The following is an 18,594-nucleotide window of genomic DNA, read 5'->3' on the forward strand; positions in this document are numbered from 1 at the left end:
GTATATATCAGTTATATTTGCGCTCCAATTAGATTGATAGAATTTGCTGTAGAAAGTGTGAAATGTGGTATTAATTTCTAGTGGATTATTCAGACACTATATTTCGCTTGTAGTCTTTTATTGCAGGAATAGTCAATTTCTCTTTCTGTCATTTAAATTGGTTTGCTAGAAATTTACTAGATTATCATTGTTACTAAAATAGTTTATTTTCAGTCTCTGTATTCAGAATTGTGTTTTCTTATTGAGAATGTTGTCATGTCAAAACATTTTAATTTTAGATTGTTTTTTTAATTTAAAAAAAGATTCTGTTCCTTTAACCAATGTGTGTATTACATCCCTTTTAGTCCCAGAATTATTGTAATCTGTCTTCTCTGATCAAACTCCAGGACATCATTGTGGTCCTCAAATCTCTACAGTACATTCCCAGGTTTGAAAAGTGTATTATTTTATAACTGTATCATAAATGGCATTTGAGGTTTTATTAAGAAAAATCCATGAATTCTTTATGTTTAATGTTGTCTAATATGTTACAACTGTACTGTCAGGTATGAATCCTTTAAGAACCCCCCCAGTTCAGCCTGGCGTCACAAAGCTGCTGATTAACAATCTTCCCAGTGAAACCCCTTCTTGTCACGTGATGAGGGAGCCGCCGCGCTGCTGTCACGTGTTGAGGTAGCGCTGCCTGTACACAGAGGATTTCAATATGGCGTGTTGCTGTTTGTAGCTGCAGAGGTTGGGATTTTGAAAATATCTTTATTGTTCCAGATAAATTTGTCAGCGGATGGAGTTTAAATAAAGAGCTGGTCGATTTGAATCTGATTCAAGGTAAAGCGTAAAGAAGGTGCTGGGGTTTCTAGTTGGGCTCTTTTCCTTCATTGTTGTTGAGTTATACATTGCGGCCTTTTAGAACTGGTTTATACTGTAGTATTCCAGTAATAGTTCCGTTTAATATAGTTTAAAATCGTAAATTTTACAACTTGTAGAAGAAAATCAAATAGTCCAATTGTAGAAAAATTATACGGCTTAAGCATAATGAATAATGCTTTCTACAAAGGAGTGAATGGAAAGCAGGGTTTTAAAACTTAGCAGAAAAGTAGTGATCTGCATGCAGCTGTATTGGGTTGTGTAATATATCTGAAAGTGAAACAGTTCTTTGAGTGCCCCCTTCATTTGCATTGTGTGATCTACTTGTTCACAAGCATGATACTGATTCGTGCAGGCTCTGACATAGATTTTGTACAGTAAACCGTTACGCTAGTGCTCTGGCGTCTGCCCCTCCTTTCACCTTATTAAAAGAAATTTTCTTTCCACACATCTTGAAGAGTGAATGAAATCTGCTATATAGATATCGATCCATTTTGTATTATAACTGTTTCGTTTTGGTTTTGCAGATTTAGGAGTTTGTTCTATTGCTCAAGGGTCTCAAAATTATTCGAGTTTATAGTTTTTTTTTGCCATAAGACACTAATACATTAAGTATTATTAAGAAAAGAGAACCCTATAAATTATTCAAGACTGTATACATTTCCTGGTAATATGTAGTGGGAGTTGGACATCTTCACATCTTTTGACCAAAGTAGCTTTAAAATGACATTATACCTTCTGTAACAATGTAGTGAATCTCTTATTAGAGTTCTTGCTCTGTTCAAAGCTGAAAGAGAAAAATTCCTTTTGTACTGTATCGATTCTAGGTTCATGTTAAGAAAATGGTATTTACTGTTTTGTGTTATGTAGGATAAGCATTAACAGGATTTTTAATTTTAAACTAGGGTTGCAATTAATGTTGTCAGTTGCTGGTGCTGTTCATCAAAACATCTTGATTTTGGTGTTAATCAATTTTATTCTTGGATGTTGTTTGACAGTTGACTTCAACTAACTTTGATTTTATATATGCACTGTAGTTTGCTTCCCCTCTTGTTATGCTTGTTGTGAAGCAAAGTGTTACACAGAGGGAGGACATATAAAGGCTGTATAATGCTCATGCAAGAACAGGGTCATGCGTGTGTTTATTTTAGTTGTGGAACAGAACTATTAGTCTACTGTGTTCTTCATTCTTTCTCATTTGCAGCTGCTTATGATATTAGTCATGATAACCATCACTTTAGGCATAGTACTCCCATTGAAAGGCTCATTTGTGCTATAAAACAGTAATTAATAGGAAAAAGTAGGCCTATATAGTTATCTCATTAATGAAATACAGGTCCAGCCCAAATTTCATTACCCTACACCCAAATTCATCTCCACGATTAGTTAGATACTGTAGATAGATTTGGATCTTACAATGAATCAACAGAGAATGATGGACTGAACCCACGGTGATCTGAAGGGGGCAAATATTTGCATAGATAATTGTGATAAAAGTATTATAAGTTTTATGTTCATGTGTACTGTTTATCTCCTTCATGAAGTTTGTATGAGAGTATGCAGTATCCCAAATCTGACATAGCTGCTTTGTTTTTTTAAATTAACTACAGTATATCCAAGATTAGTTCAAGATTCAGATTGTAATGAAATATTGCTGACGTACATACTGTATAAGCAATGAGTTACTCAGTGTACTGGAGAGCTCTGCTCAGAAGCACACTTCATCTGCTTCCTTCTCTGTCCAGACTAGGTGCCAATGGAGCTTCCCAACTACAGTCGGCAGCTGATGCAGCAGTTGCATACATTGCGGAAGGATGGGCGCTTCTGCGACTGCACTATCCTGATTGGAACAGCACTCCACAGGGCCCACAAGCTGGTTCTGGCCGCCTCCAGTCTGCTATTCAAGTCTCTGATGGAGGGCTCTGACACCATCTCCATCGACTCTTCTGTTGTCACCTCCCAGGAGTTCTCCTGCCTCCTGGAAATGATCTACACAGGCAAGCTGCCGCCTGGCAAGCATAATTTCACCAGGATCATTGCAGCGGCCGACAGCCTCCAGATGTTTGACGTAGCTGTAAGTTGCAAAAACATTCTTAATGACCTCATCAAGTCACCGGCTACTACAGAACCACTGGCTGACGCCACAGATCTGGCCTTGGGAGGATCAGAGCACACATCTTCCCCTGTGGCTGCTGTTCCAAGCTCCAGTGAGGCAGCCGAGGTTCCCATTGATCCCACCCCAGCAGCAGCTCAGGAGGAAATGGAGGGGGGATCCACTGAGGCCACATGTGAGAAGACTGGGAATCCCCCCGTGGATGAGGAAGAGAATCCGGCCAAAAATGGAGATAGTGCCATTCCAAGAGTTTGGGATAGCAGTGTTGAAAATTCTCCTCCCTGTAAAAGAGGCCGCCTGGCCCTTACTGTGACTAAAGGTACTTACATTTATTCTTATTAACAGAAAGCCACACTTTAAATTAAGGTTTTAAATTATCTATTTTGGCAGCAACAGCTTCATTATACACTGCAGCCAGTGTTCCCTCCCCAAAAATAATTTCTCAACTTGCTCAAATATTTTTACTGTAAAAAAATAGATTCTGCTTTGAAAAATATTTACCAGTGTATCTCAAAAAGGAAATAGTACTTGAATGTAAAGTTTTTTTCTTTAAATATCCTATACATTTTGCGTAATGTCTGAAAACTAGTGTTTTCTAGAAGCATTCAAATTTAAAAGGGAAACATATTAGGTATATTTCACATAGTCCCAGAAAAAAAAAAGTCTACCAGTAATTGAAGTTCATTTAGCAGAATAATGATTTCAGGTTTTATTACCATTAATATTCAATTTTAAGTAGGATGTTTTGGCAGTAAGTTGTCATCAACATTCCAGGGCTCTACTTTTCTTTTCTGATGTAATATCTTTCATTTTTATGTGAAATTTTTAGCACTGTGAATGTGTCCTGGATTGTGGTTAAAATGAATATAACATTTTTTGTGGGTTCTTTTTTCAGAGGAAAGTGAGGAATACTTGGAGTTCTTGCAGCAGAACAAAAATAAGATTGCTGGAGCCATTGGAAATGTGCAACCGGTGATTAATGCTGTGGAAAAGTGGGAGGAAATTTCAAGTGTGGAGAAACTGGTAGGAGTACACTGTTGTTAACATTAAAGCAAGATGACACAAGAGTTGTGATTTATCTTCTCACTTCAGTCTGAAAAAAGAAATGTGCTCTTTTTAAAATTGTAACTTCAATTGAATTTCTCATCAGTGTCAGTCTTTATATATGTGGCTGCGTGCGTCATCAGTACAGTGCAACAGCGTGGGCCCCCTGCAGTGCATCCTAAGATAAGCACAATTCCAGTAATTGAATCTGAAGATGATAGTGTATGTTTGTAGGTGACTAGATATTTAGTGTCTATGCAGAATGTATGGAAAGTCAAAGAATATCCTTTTTTCAAAGAACTGAATAATTATAATCTTTTTTATAACCTCCCTGTTTACAAACACCAATTATTTATCACCTTCCCTGATAGCTGCTGTAAGAGTAATGTGAAGGGAAAGAGATGTAATCTGTATGCTCTTTTATAACATTCCCATCTATTAGAGCCATCAGCTTTTTGATAATGTGCATGCTCCACACCTTACAGGAGAACAGGCAATTGCAGGAGCAGTGTTCCTCACATCCATCCATCCATCAATTTTATTCTTATTTGGTGCCTTTCAATCCAGAGCATTCTCAAGAAAGTTTACATACATTATACATATAACTAACTACAATATGGGGTTAGTTAGAGAGAGTTAATAGAGAGAAATAAATTAACTGTTATGGGGTGGATCAGTGGCTCTGTGGCTAAGGATCTGCACCTGCGCCTGTGGCTGGGAGGTTGCCAGTTTGTATCCTGCGGCCGGCAGAGGAATCCTACTCCATTGGGCCCCTGAGCAAGGCCCTTAACCCCAACTGCTCTAGGGGCATCATAAAAATGGCTGACCCTGCGCTCTGAACCCAGACTTCTCTCTCTGTCTGTGTGTCTCAAGGAGAGCAAGCTGTGGTATGCGAAAAGACAAATTCCTAATGCAAGAAATTGTATACTGTATGGCCAATAAAGTGATCTTATCTTACAATAAACAAAAATGCTATAAAACCATTTATAAAAGTAAAATAAAAGAGAAATAGATTAACTGTTGAAGGCAATCAAATACATGTAAGTTTTGAGGAGGGATTTACAGACTCGCTTGATAATGCATTATACTGGCTTGCAGTCATCAAGCAGGTTCCTGGAGTCATTGCTGGAGACACACAAGCCCTAAATAACTTTAGCTCACCCACTTGTCCTCTCTGACACAGGGTGACAGAGCCCAGTCTTGAACTAGCAGTATCTGGGTAGTAGGACTCCTGCCGCTCTCTGAGCTCTTACATTTACTAGTTGAACCTCCTTGAAGCCTAAAGGCATTTTACAGTCACATCTTGATCACCTGACTAAGGTGTGTCCTTTCCTTACATGACTGAAGCAGTTTGCAAATGCATTAGCATTGTTTGCATTTCCTTCTTTGTCATAATATCTTTTATGTGGCCCTTTAAAGCATTTTGATTGGCTAAGAGGTTTGTAGTGTGCTGGTTGTCCAAATTGTGATACTAGGTTTATGTACGGTAAAGAAGTATTACAACTGAAATAGGAAAAGGAAAGATAAAAGTAGCAATGGGTTCTTCTTTGAAAAATTAGATTACCTTAACCGTTTTCCATTAACAGTGAAGTTGAGTGCATGCAAACCTGAATTCATGGACTGAAACAATAAATGTAAAAAAAAATCTTTCATGTGAACAAAGAAGCCTAAGCTCCGACTATTTAAACATACTTTGATCCACTGAAGGCAAACCTTATGGAATATTTTGATATTGTTTTGATTGACTTAATGAGTGTTCTTGCTCCTCCAGGTTATTTTAGACTGCTGTAAAGGAGAGCCAGATGTGACTGATATTTTCCATAGTCTGCTGAATTATGTGGTCAGTAAAAAGCTGTCAACACGGACCCTGCTGACATTACTGGAAGCCCTAAGAGAACTCTGCCCAGATCTGGCTACAGTGCTGGAGAATCCACTCCAGGGGGAGCAAAACACAGAACGAGATGGTAAGAGCCCTTGGACAATATGCTCATGTCTTTTACTCTTACAGGTTATTTCAAAGTAATGGCAGGGAGAAAGTACAGACATTTGTGTAGATATGGATATGTACAGTACAGTAGTGCCTTGCAAATGTGTTCAGGCCTTTCCTATATTTCCCAATTTTGTAAAATTACAAAATTGAGCATACACATTTTTTAAATATAATATTTTATTATGAACTTGAATGCTTAATCTAAAGACAAGTGATAGCTAATGTAATCAAACCTAATAGAAAAAATCCAAAATAAGTTGATTGCTTAAATACTTAGACCCATTAACTCAATATTTAGATGAATCACCTTTGGCAGCAATTAAGTCTCTCCAAGATATGTACACTGACTTGGTGAAACTGTCAGATTTGCTCAAGATCTCTCTTAGGTTCCTTGAGTTTTGCTGATGGCAGCAGTTTTCAAGCCTTTCCATAGATTCTCAAGTCAGGACTTTGACTGAGCCACTCGAGGAGATTCAGTTTCGTATTCCTAAGTCACTCCAGTTTATTCAGGGTCAGTATTCTGCAAAAAGTGATTTTTTTTTACCCCAGACCTAAACAGAAAAATTAAATAGGTTTTCCTCTTGTATTGCCTTGTACTTTGCTCTGTCTATGCCTTGCTTAGTAAATGCATTCCCACAGCATGACTCTGCCACCACTGTACTTGACAGCAGGGAAGGTGCTGTCTGGGAGATGTGCTGTGCTGGCTTTGAGTCAGATGTAATGCTTTGCCAAGCAGTTACGCCAAGGAGTTCCACTTTTGTCTTGTCTGACTACAAAGCCACGTGTTTACTGTATCATTTAAATGCATAATTGCAAACTGTATGTGGGACTTAAGATGGGTTTGTCACTCTGCCAAACAGGACAGGTTTGTGAAGTGCCTGGCATACTGCATTATTGACTCACTGACATTTTCTCACTTCTCAGCTGTTTATCTCTTTAGCTCTTTGAATGTTGCCACTGGCCTCTCAGAGGCATCCCTTACCAGTGTCCTCCTTGCGCAGATTCTCAGTTTGGAGAGACAGGTCGATCTAGGCAGTATGTAGATGATATAATGCACATTCTATTTCCTGATGATTGACTAGACTCAGCTCACGGAGATGTTCAGAGACTTGCTTTGACCCCTGACTTGCTTTGAAAGCTCTTTAGTTTTCATGTTTGAATTTGTGCTTGAAATCCATTACCTGACCAAGGAACCTCACAGAGACAGGTTTGTGTTCTGAAATCATGAACAGCACTATTATTGTACATAGTCAGGCCACTCAACTAATTATCAGGCTCCTTCAGGTAATTATGTGCACCTAAATTGATTTGGAACAAGTAAAGGTTATTTCCATGTTGTTTCAGGTGAGGCAACTGAAGAAGTCTCAACAACCGAAACATTTTGTTTTTTCCTTCTACTTTTGAGTGTAGAACCTTGGCTTATTCCTTTGTAGCCATCACACGCAACACACCCAAGCACCGAAACATTTTGTTGTTTCCTTCTACTTTTGAGTGTAGAACCTTGGCTTATTCCTTTGTAGCCATCACACGCAACACACCCAAGCAAAATCAATTTGGGTTTGCCACAGCAAAGGGTTTGAGCACTTTGTAATCATGACCTTTCCATTTTTCTTTTATATGAACTTTTCTTATATCTTTTATGTTTTTTTGGGTTGAATGTGAGGAGTCAGTCATTTATGTTTATCATTTATATTAAGGTAATATTATGTTAATATAAATGATATGTTATATAACATAATAATATAACAAATATTATTGCTACTTCAACATGTGATGACTGTAAACTTCAAAGCAAATACAAATAGCTGTAAAATAGTGTAAGGGTTTGAATACCTTTGCCAGACACCATCTACTGAAAGAAAAGCAAGGTTTTAAAACATAATAAGAATAAAATTAATTTTATGTTATAGCATCATTAGCTCTGTGAAAGACACACAAGGGCATTTATTTTGAACTTCTGTTTTACATTCATATAGTAATGTACTGTACATTTATTGGAGTACAGGGCATTTGAAAAGGAAACAAAATGCTAACATGCCCATCTGCCCCCAGTAAAAAAACTTAAAATGCCTTTATCAGTAGTAACTGTTGTGAAAATGTCACTTTAACACCTTTTACATTCAGTGTAACTGTAGAGTAATAACAGATTGTGTTCTGTCTGTTAAATTGTTATAATCCCAGAACCAAAGCTCAAATTAGGTTATGTAGTCACATTGGAGTCTTTTTTGTTCCCTTCTAATGTACTTCAATACTCTTGAATCTTTCAGATACAACAGTAAAAAAAAGCTGAAAAGGAAAGATGACGAAATAAGTTATTTCTTCTTTAACAAGTCTTAAAATACTTTTGTTGCTCTGTTAGATGAAAAGTGTTTTTTAAATTATTAAGTACTCAGTTTTATTCTATAGTTAACAGGTTTAACATTAACCCATCAGATTAAAAAGGGTGGTACAGATTTGGTGCACAGCAAAAGTATAAACCTTTTAAACATGAGCAGAAAAAAACATCTGCATGCAAATCCAGCAGTGTTGTGGAATTTTATTACAGGGCACAACTGTTGATCAAACGTACAACACAACAGATAAAAAAGTGTCTGTTTATGTAGTGAAGAGAAACATTAAAACTGAAACCCATTACCAGTAGTTGTTGAGTTGTACATGTAGAATTTAAAAGCAGAAATATACTGCACTATAGTGAGAAAACCCCTAATCTGTGTTTAACGGTCTGCTGAGGTCTGATTACATTCATTTACATGGATGACTGTATTAATATTTCAGCTTTTGGAAAGGACAGTTGTTTGAGTTTTGAAATTAAACTTCTACCTGTCCTACAATCTCAAGCAGCAAATGTATTTGTATTTTTTATATGGGTGATAATTTGACTTTTGAAGTTGTGTTGTGGTATGGAGAAGCAGACATTGAGACACTAATGCTGATAACTGTAACTGTTGCATACAGCACATCAGGTTCCTGATGAGAAGCCGGCATCGCGCTTGCTTGTGGATCACGCAGAGGAGTTGATTGTTAGCATCTCTCACCTGAGCCCAATCATTGAGGTGTTGGACAATATGAAGGAAGATTTTCTCACTGAAACTGAAAAGCAGGTAACTCCTAAAAAAGTAATAGAGATAGGGATTCTTAAACATGTATTTATAATGAAATATTTTAACTAGATCTTTGCCTACTGAAAGTTTTAACTTTTATGTATTGAGTTTGGTTCCTGGTATTCTAATGCAAGAACAAAAGAACAATATACAGTATACTGAAGAGTGAAGAATACATATGCGGAGCACAATTTCTTAACATGGCTCAAAACAGCAAGCCGTTAGACAATACTGCTGCCAGTAAATAAAACAGTTATTTCTATTTTGAAAAATTAAGAGGGCAACCTACAATCTACTTCAGCTGAAATACAGCATTTCCTTGCTAAAGCAATCTATGGTTTCAAATATTTTTCTAGTATTCAGTCTTTATCTAGTATAAATCATTTCTACAGCTTAAATGTTCATGATCAAATAAAAAAAATCTTCTGTATTGTTAGGTCATATTTTTCTTCTGACAACAAAAAATAAATAAAAAGGTTTCTACAGTTGCAAACTAAATAAATACTAGTGCTGTCAATGATTTTGGACACTGATTAGCTAGATGGATAGCCTAGCCTGGGAAATTTGATTGAGGTCATTGTGTTCTTTGCAGATGTCTGTTATGACCATTTTTAATACTTTGCTTATGTCCTTTTATTAGTAGTAGTATGTGGATGTACAGGGAAAGCAATTATGCAAATACGTAAAATAAACTATTATAATGGCAACAAAGATTGCAAACAAAGCTAGAAGCATGATGTGAGTAAAGCATTAAATATTAAGAACCAAAAAGGAATACATTTGTCACTTGTTCTTGCTAGAAATAATTGCATGAATGTAGCTACCTTCAGAGAAAAAGCAGGCTGTCAGGCAGTTCATTCAGCTTACAAGAATTGACGAGTAGCATGTTGTCTTTTTTCAGCAATCGGGTCATTTTGGCTTATCAGCTCTTTGCTTTGAGTCTAGTTTTTTCCTGCTTTGTCATCTCTAACAAGGGCAACATTCCATAGTGTTGTTCTGGAGAGTGGGGATGACTTCAGACAAAAGAGGAAGTTAGCTGAAGTCTTGCCTCACTCCACCATGAAGCTGAGCAATTTTTAAAAGCACTTCCCCTTGAATGGGATGTCTGAGAAGCACAAACATATAACATATATAATAAGGCATTTTTGTCAAAGTTATTGATAAAATTACTGCTATTGTGGAATTTACAAGCACCAGTTGATTCTAACAAATGAGCAAACTGCAAGGTGAACATATGTTTTTTATTAAGCAAGCAGTGTGCACTGTCAACAGCTTCCTGGCAGTCACACCCACACTTACCCACTTGCTCCAGACTCCCACCACAGGGCAGAGAACCTGGTTCTCCCCCAACTCTCCCAAGACATTCCACACAGAGTGTGCAACACATAGGACTTGCAAAGGCAGACAGGAAATACCTGACAGAGAGCATTTAAAGATAGCTGTCTGGTATTGCAGAATGACACAACATCAGAGGTCCCGTTTAACTCTGATGGCTTGCAAGGCCTGATAATTTCCAGGGTGTGTGTGGTCTTTTGCTCATTTAATATATACCCTGTCACTTTGTACTCTGTTATACTGGTTTGGAATCTGTGGTCCAGATGGAACAGTGACAGCTACAGGTGCATGAGTACTGGCCTGATTTTGATTATGACCAAGTAATAATAAGCAGACCCACTGTGGCATAGACTTTGAAATCTGATGGGATCAGCCTTCAGAAAAACATAGCTGCTGGCACTACCTTCAGCACATAAGATTGCTTTTCATCCTGACGTGTCCTATGTAGAAATGGCTGAATTAAATTTTTAACTTAGTTATTTAAACTTCCCTTTATTTCCCTTCTTTCCTCCATGATTGAAAAAAAAGCCTTCGGTCTGTGTCTCAGAACTTGTTGAAGAAATGAACACTGGTCACACACACTGTACCATGAAAGAAAAATAAGTGATCAATATCACGGATACCTTGTAACGGTTAATTAGTTAAATAACGGTTAATGGAATTACATACTAAATACTAATGAATTCTCTTATCATGTCCTAGAGAATACCTGTTGCAGTAATTAAATTAACAGCAAGGCAGTAAGAAAAATAAGATTTTAGTTAAGCAGTTCTGTAAGAACTTATAGTAACTTTTAGTCTGAAACTGTAAAGCAGACTGATCTCTGTGTAAAACTTTAAACTGAAAAGATATTTGTTTTTCTGTTGTATCTCTCAGACTGTCTTCCAGTGTTGCCGAGATGTGTGCACCAGGGAGGCCATTCAGAGTCTCCTGAATAAAGTGAAGGTGGAGAAAGTGCTGGAGGAGAGCAGCTTTCTGAAGCTCCTGCACGCTGTCAAATCAAGCTTCCCTGTCTTGCAGAAGCTGCTGGACACAACAGTGGCAGAAGGGACCACATTTCAGAGCAAAGGTAAGCAGTGTCTCTCCTGGGCCGAGGTGGCTAAACCAGGGTGAATCGTGGCAGATTAAAGATCTGGTGTTGAGACAGGGAATCTTTATTACACAGCAGGAGAAGAATGTGGCAGTGAGGTTTCTGGTTCAGTTCTGTTTCTGGTTCTGTTACTTGAAGGTTGTTTGCTCAAGTCTGTGATCAGTTCTGTTGTATATACAGTACTGTATGATCAGAGTATGTTATCCAGTCATTCTAGCTGCATAATGGATATCACTGTTTGCTGGAGGTTAACCTGGAATACATGGAACAGCACCCTGTTCAAGTGGCTGTTTGGAATCTTAAGCGCTGACACAAGGGAAACTGATCTAATAGAATAAAAAACAATGTGAAAAATATATGCAAAAATGTAAACACTTAAATGCTCCCATGAGCCATTTTCTCCCATTAACATTTAAGTAGAATTGTTTTCTGGATTGGAAAGTTAACATGGTAAATAAAAACAAAAGACATAAAATAATAAGTCAATTGTTCAGAAAGCACATAATGGATATAAAATGAAAATAAAATGCAGCTCTCATGTAAGCCCTGTCTTTTTTTCCTGTAAGTTCCAAAACTTTAGTATAAAAAACAAAGTTAGCAATTGCGTACACTAACATCATTCCTTTCAGAAGATAGAGGCCAAGAAGAATATGAAACAGATCTCCTGAGAAGATACCATCAGAGGCTCTCGGAGTCGATCTGTGATCCCCAGCCTCTTCTTGAAAGTCTAGCAGCAGCTGATGATGTGTCTGCAGAAGATCAAAAGGTATAAAATTAGCTACTGCTCATCCACAATTCAGTGTTTATTCATTGCTAGGTTTTGTGAAGAGCATTTGCAGGCACTGTAGGAAAGGTAGGCCTCGAGTACTCCTCTGTTTAGTTTTTAAATGCACTTGTTGGGATGCAATATTGAAATGATTGAGAAGATTGAAACATAGGACTGCACTCCACTGCTGTAAGAGAGAATTATTGAAATCTGTCTGCAGCTGGGACTGGTTGTGTGAAAGCACATTAAAAGCGTGTGTGATCTGCTGGGGTTTGGAAAAAAACATCTGTAGGATTCAGCTGTAAGAATTTCACAAGCTGCAGTGTATCTAAGACCTTCTTGCCTTAATCCGAAAGTTTATACACATAGATCTCGATTTTGTTGCGCAGAATGTAGACATTTAGCTTTATTTAAGACGAACAAATGCTCCTGATGAATTGGGGCATCTGACAAATCAATTTGATTTGATCAGTAAATGTGATGGATTAGCTACAACATCACTTAATATTGACTGCTCTTGTCTTAACATGTATTTAATCTTCTTCTTCTTTTTCACAGCCTTAGTCCCAGACTGTCCTGGGGTCAGTTGCTTTGGTTGCTCTTCTCCACTTGTCTCTGTCGAGCACATCTTCCTCACTTCACTTCACATACCTCCATATCTTTTTTCACACAATCTATCCATCTCTTTCTAGGCCTGCCTCTTCCCCTGTTACCTTCCACCTCAAATTCCATTACCCTCTTTGTTACTTCCTCAACGTCCCTCATCATAATATGTCCATACCACCGTAACCTTGCCTCTCGCATCTTCTTAATCACATCCACCACCCTACATCGTCTACGGATTTCTTCATTTCTGATCTTATCCTTCATTGAAATCTGCAGAATGCATCTCAACATCCTCATTTCAGTTCTTCTCCTCAAGTTCTCTTCCCTCTTTCCAACTGCCAAGCATTCAGCTCCATATAGTAGTACAGGTCTAATCACAGTCTTATACATTTTGCACTTTAACTTTCTAGGAATTTTCCTGTCACAGATTATTCCAGTTATTTCTCTCCACTTGTTCCATCCAGCTTTCACTCTTTGTTTTACTGCCTCCAGTGTTTCTCCTCCCTTTACCAGTTTTGATCCAAGGTATTTAAAGCCATCAACCTGTTTCAGTTTTCCTCCATTTGTCTCCTCAACATTGGTCATAGTATCTCCTCTTCTCTCCATTACCATTATTTCAGATTTTTCTGCATTAATTTTCAGTCCACCCTTTTCCAGACTCCTCTGCCATTTGAACACTTTCTCCTGTAGTTCTACTTCTGAATCTGCCATCAGTGCCACATCATCAGCAAAGATGAGTTCCCAAGGCACTTCTGTTCTTACCTCCTCTGTCAGTGTGTCAATAATGTTTATAAAAAGGAAAGGTCTTAGTGCTGATCCTTGGTGTACTCCAACTGTGATTTCAAACTCTTTTGTCTCTCCCCGTTGTGTGACCACCTTTGTAGTTGCATCTCTATAGGTTGCTTGAACTAACTTCACCATGCTTTCTGTTACTCCTTTCTTCCTCAAGCACCAATACACCACCTCTCTGGGCACACAGTCATATGCCTTCTCCAAGTCCAGAAAGGCCACATACAGCTTTTTCCCTTTCTCTAGTGTCTTCTCCTGTAACTGTCTCATCACAAAAATGGCATCTGTTGTGCTTTTCCCCGCTGAGAATCCAAATTGTGAGTTGTGGATCCTGGCTATCTTCCTGAGTCTCTTGTCCAGAATTTTTTCCAGGATTTTCAACCCATGTTCCAGAAGTTTTATTCCTCTATAGTTTTTACACTCCATTGGGTCTCCTTTCTCTTTGTAGATTTTAACCATACTGCTTTTTGTCCATTCTTCTGGAATTCTCTCTTCCTTTGCAATATTGTTTAGCAATCTCGTCAGCCACTGAATCCCCTCTTCATCGAGGTTCTTAAAGTGTTCTGCTGCTATTCCTGATGGTCCAGTTGCTTTGCCCACTTTCATCTCTTTGATAGCTTCTGTCACTTCTGTCTGACTTCTGTCTGTCATGTATTTAATATTAATAGTAAAAAATATTTTTAAATGATCAATATCCATTTTTTTTGTGTCACCTAAACTGAGCTATGTTCATAATAGTAGAAAATCCTAGAGGATATGTGGATTAAATTGTTCATGTTCATAATATACTGCAAGGGTTTTATTTAAAGGGGTATTTGAAGAGACAAAGTTTATCTAGGTTGTGGTTTTCAGAGTATTTAAAGAGAAGTTAGTGCATGTATTGGCTTTGCTTCAGCTGTTGCTGGTTTAGAATTCTTTTTAAAAAGGCTCCAGGAAACTCTGAACAGTCTCTTTAGTTCTTCCAGCTACAGTAGGACTTCTAGATCAGGATAAAACGTAGTCTCTTGGCTATGGAGGTTAAATAGGATGGTTTAAGAACAGTTGTTTAGGGTTTACATGTGAGAGGAGATGCACGGTAGCTCTTCCCATGCTTATACTGTATGTACCCACAAAATAGAGAACAGTAAATCAGATTTACTCCATGGGTTATAGAAGGGAGGACCGAGAGTAGAAAGGGACAGTTTGCTCTCCCCAAGGTTTACTCCAGTGGCTAGGAGGTATGGTGTTTGCCTGAACTGAGATAAAAGGTGGAGCTCTCAGGTGGGAGTCGTGTCTGCAATTGCTACTTTGGGATGTAGGAATCATGTCAGTCTACCGACTGAAACAGTACTGTAATATCAAGATTGACAGCTTCTGTGTCTGGGTACAGGGGCTGGTTATTAAGAAGTGTCCCTGGCCAAACAAGATTAATCAGTTAGGGTTAGTGGATAGGTCCAGAGGTTTTGGCTGCAGAGGAATTGTTAACGAACATGGTATTAGTTTATAAGTGAAAACACTGTTACATACGTCCACTCCATTGCATTCTTGCTTTGCAGTGGCTCCAGCTCCGGTTTCTGCTGTAAAAAATGTTTATTCAAAATGTTGTAAATCTGTGGTGTGGTATGCTTGTGTTCCTCCAGTGGATGAAGCAGGTGCTAGAGGAGGGAGCTAGCCCTTGCTGTTTGGACAGGCTGTTGTCTCTGGCTGTGGAGAAGGGCTCAGTGCAGGTGCTGGCAGTGTGGAAACTTCTGGTCAGGACAGAAATCCCAGCCCTTGGGCTCCTAATCCAAGACATCAGGAAGGACCCTGAAGCTGACCGATTCATCCATTCTGGTAAGGTGTTCAAACATTTTATTGTGTTAATGGTAATATGCTTTTTCTTTATCTCAAAATTCCTTAAATTTGACCTTAAAATAAAAATATTTTTAGTTAATCTTGATAGTTCACCATCTGAACCATTGATATTAAAGAGGCAATAAAACCCACAGAAAATTCCCATTCATAAAACAGGATTCATGTTTCCATTTATAAGTTTTTGAGTTACAGTCAGGCCCAAAATTGACACAATTCATATGAAACTGCATAAAGAATTCTTTTAGTGTTGTATGCATTATGGAATTATCGAGTTGCAGTCATTGTCCTGTCATAAATGACCTTACCACTACTTGTTAAGAGGAATTAATTAAATTAACTTCAATTGTTAAAGGATATTTAGTAAATGATCTTTTTAGTAATGTTGCTTGAAATGAACGTGCTATTGGCTTTTCCAAATTAGATCCCACCCCTAAAGGCACCCCAGGGTAATTTTTGCCTTGAATGGATGTACCCTTAATAATCTTCACTTGTCTTGGAGAGTATACACAGTACAAGCCTGGTTAGGGTCTTGAATTCAAGGGCATCCCTTGGGCATCAAGTCTGAACCTTACAATTTATTTTGTATTGCTCAGTACGCACAAGAAAAAAATCAAAAACAAAAACAGGAAAAAAAAACAACAAATACAATTTATTTTCTTTCTTCAAAAGTCAATTTTTCAAAATGTAGCACTCCTAGGATGATAATTTCTGCTTCCAGGGCTTCTCCTATATATGTACTGCCTTGAATTAAAAAATTGACACTGATTGATCAAATATAAAAAAAATCTTTCTTCACCTTCCAAAAATTGAAACAAAATTAAAAAAAATCGTAAGAATAAACATTCTATTATCATTACTATTGTAGGCACTTAGGCAGTTCTAGAAAACCTATTTGTGGTGTTTAGGCTGTAATGTTTTTTGCACACTTCCGGTGTGTACTGTTTATGACAAACTGACGAATCTGTGTGATCTTCACTTGATTGATGGGCAAAAATAAAGAACAAAGCCCTAAAAAATTACAAACGCTCAGGATGCCTATAAACCTACCCCAAGTCTCTTAATAGGCAAAATTCACTAAATGATAGCTGTTTCTACATATTATATCAGCTTTTCCATAGGCTGTCAGTTTGAAAATAACATTCGCAACCTTAAGTTTATCATCAGCCATTTTCAAACACATCTTGTTCATTTTGGTGAGGACATTGGGTTTGATATATTTTGGCGGGTTTTTGCTGTTGCAGTTGTATTTTGTGGGAGGATTGATAAATTATCAATGAAATTCAGAGCATCTCTGACCTGCATCACCAGTTAAATGGTTTTATTAAAAAGATTGCATTACATTTGGTTTTGAATGCACCATTGTAAAGATGAGGTTGGCCTATGTCTTAAAATATAAAGTTTGTGGTGCAGTGTTTTGATTTTGCTGGTAACAAATATGAAATTCACACTTTGTGCTGCATGCGAATGTAGCATTGTGGTCAGCACTCTCTCATTAATTTGTTATTAGAAAATAGTTTCACTGCTCTGAAAACAAACTTAATGGTTGTTTTAGAGAATTTAGAGAAGATTTGCTTGTGTGATACTTTGTGAAACAATTAAAAATATGTTTTAATGCAATATACAAATCAATAGAATATGCACATTTCCAAGGGTACTTCGTATCTGTCTTCAGAAGACTGGTGAAGTTAATTAATTTCCAGACCAGCCATTCGACTGTAGGGCTGTGACCTCTAAAGGGATGGCTTTTTTTTGGACCTATGGCAAAAACTTATTTCAGACTTTCAGACTTATGGAAAAAATTGCATTTTGCCATAATGGTGTCCTCTCACCATGAAGTGTTATTGACTGTGAAAAACAGGCAGCTGTTGTCTCTGTAAGTCTTTGCTCTTTAATGGAGCCATTATGTGAAATTGGCAAAACAAATCCTGAAAATTGCACTTGCATCTTCCTGTGTTTCTCTTTTGATTTCAGTTTTAGATCTAGAGAGTCAGTTGTTGGAAATTCTCTCAAGACACAAGGATTTGATCACAGAAACCATCAGCAGCCTCGGCACTTTACTAGACAGTGTAGCTGGAGAGCCAGAATGCCCATCTGGAGATGCAATTGAGGTATGCTATAGCTTTTTATTTTCATTTCAGTAATGACTTTGTCCAAAGACATACAAGTAGTTTAATTGGCTTCTGGGAAAATTGGCCCTGATGTGAATGTGTGTGTCTCTGTGTGCCCTGCAATGGACTGCCATCCTGTCCAGGGTGTATCCTCTTTTGTACCCACTGCTTGTTGCTCCAGCTCCCCCACAGCCCAGCATTGGATAAAGCAGTTAGAAAATGGATGGATTGGTATGCTTTAGTCTCAGAGATACCCAGTCAGTCAGCTACTACTGTGGGAGCCGAAGACCTAGATTGAGTTTGAGCCAAACCAGTCCCTGCAGAACTTAATCGGTTTTGCCCCACCTCTTGATGAGTTTTAGTTGCAGTCTGCTAGCTCATGACATAACCTTAGATCAAAACACTGCATTCCAGGCAGAGGGATTTACTAATGATCCTTAGGGTCCTCTGTTGAAAACTGGATTTCTAGCAAAAAGGATATCTACAACTGAACTCACCAATGAGTCTATAAATATATTGTATATTAATGAAATCTGATGCCCTTTGCCTTTACCCTTTACAAATATTCACAAAGATTTAAGATCTGTGGCCGTAGATTTGTTCTAGCTGTTTGGATTGCTCCATGTGTCATGGCTACAATCGAAATTCCAGTGGTGCACACAGCCATAATATCTTCATCCCCAGGCAACTACCCCTTCAGCCTGTTAATTCACCAGTTACCATAGTAATGAGATTGGGACGAAGATTAATCAATCTATTAATTACCTTGTCCACCAGTGGATATGTAAGTGAGGGTACCCCGTGAATACATTACCCCTCATTTGAATTCCACTCAAATCTTGCTGTGTGCTGATGTCTCTGAGTTTTTCTCCCTGGGTTTTCACTTCTTGCTTTGTCCTTCTGTGTCGATTCTTAGATTATCCCTTAGTCCTGATTGCTTCTCTGTACTTGAACC

The 18,594-nt window shown here is 37.9% G+C and overlaps 1 protein-coding gene across 2 annotated transcripts in view; it reads left to right on the forward strand.

The window, feature by feature from the left end:
* Positions 1 to 687: 687 nt before the first annotated feature.
* zbtb40 (zinc finger and BTB domain containing 40) overlaps positions 688 to 18,594 on the forward strand; it is a 35,211-nt gene continuing 17,304 nt past the window's right edge. Inside the window, exons 1-9 of one of the 2 annotated variants that reach the window (XM_088938422.1) lie at positions 688 to 825; positions 2,610 to 3,296; positions 3,873 to 4,000; positions 5,793 to 5,985; positions 8,967 to 9,112; positions 11,324 to 11,516; positions 12,167 to 12,303; positions 15,318 to 15,510; positions 17,503 to 17,639. In XM_088938422.1, coding sequence (XP_088794548.1) covers positions 2,621 to 3,296; positions 3,873 to 4,000; positions 5,793 to 5,985; positions 8,967 to 9,112; positions 11,324 to 11,516; positions 12,167 to 12,303; positions 15,318 to 15,510; positions 17,503 to 17,639 — 1,803 coding nt within the window. In that variant the 5' untranslated portion in view covers positions 688 to 825; positions 2,610 to 2,620. The remainder of the gene's footprint in view (positions 826 to 2,609; positions 3,297 to 3,872; positions 4,001 to 5,792; positions 5,986 to 8,966; positions 9,113 to 11,323; positions 11,517 to 12,166; positions 12,304 to 15,317; positions 15,511 to 17,502; positions 17,640 to 18,594) is intronic. The other variant, XM_088938423.1, reaches the window with a different exon arrangement.

Source organism: Atractosteus spatula, chromosome 20 (genome assembly GCF_055471065.1).
Source record: "Atractosteus spatula isolate fAtrSpa1 chromosome 20, fAtrSpa1.hap1, whole genome shotgun sequence".
NCBI classification, from domain to species: Eukaryota; Metazoa; Chordata; class Actinopteri; order Semionotiformes; family Lepisosteidae; genus Atractosteus; species Atractosteus spatula.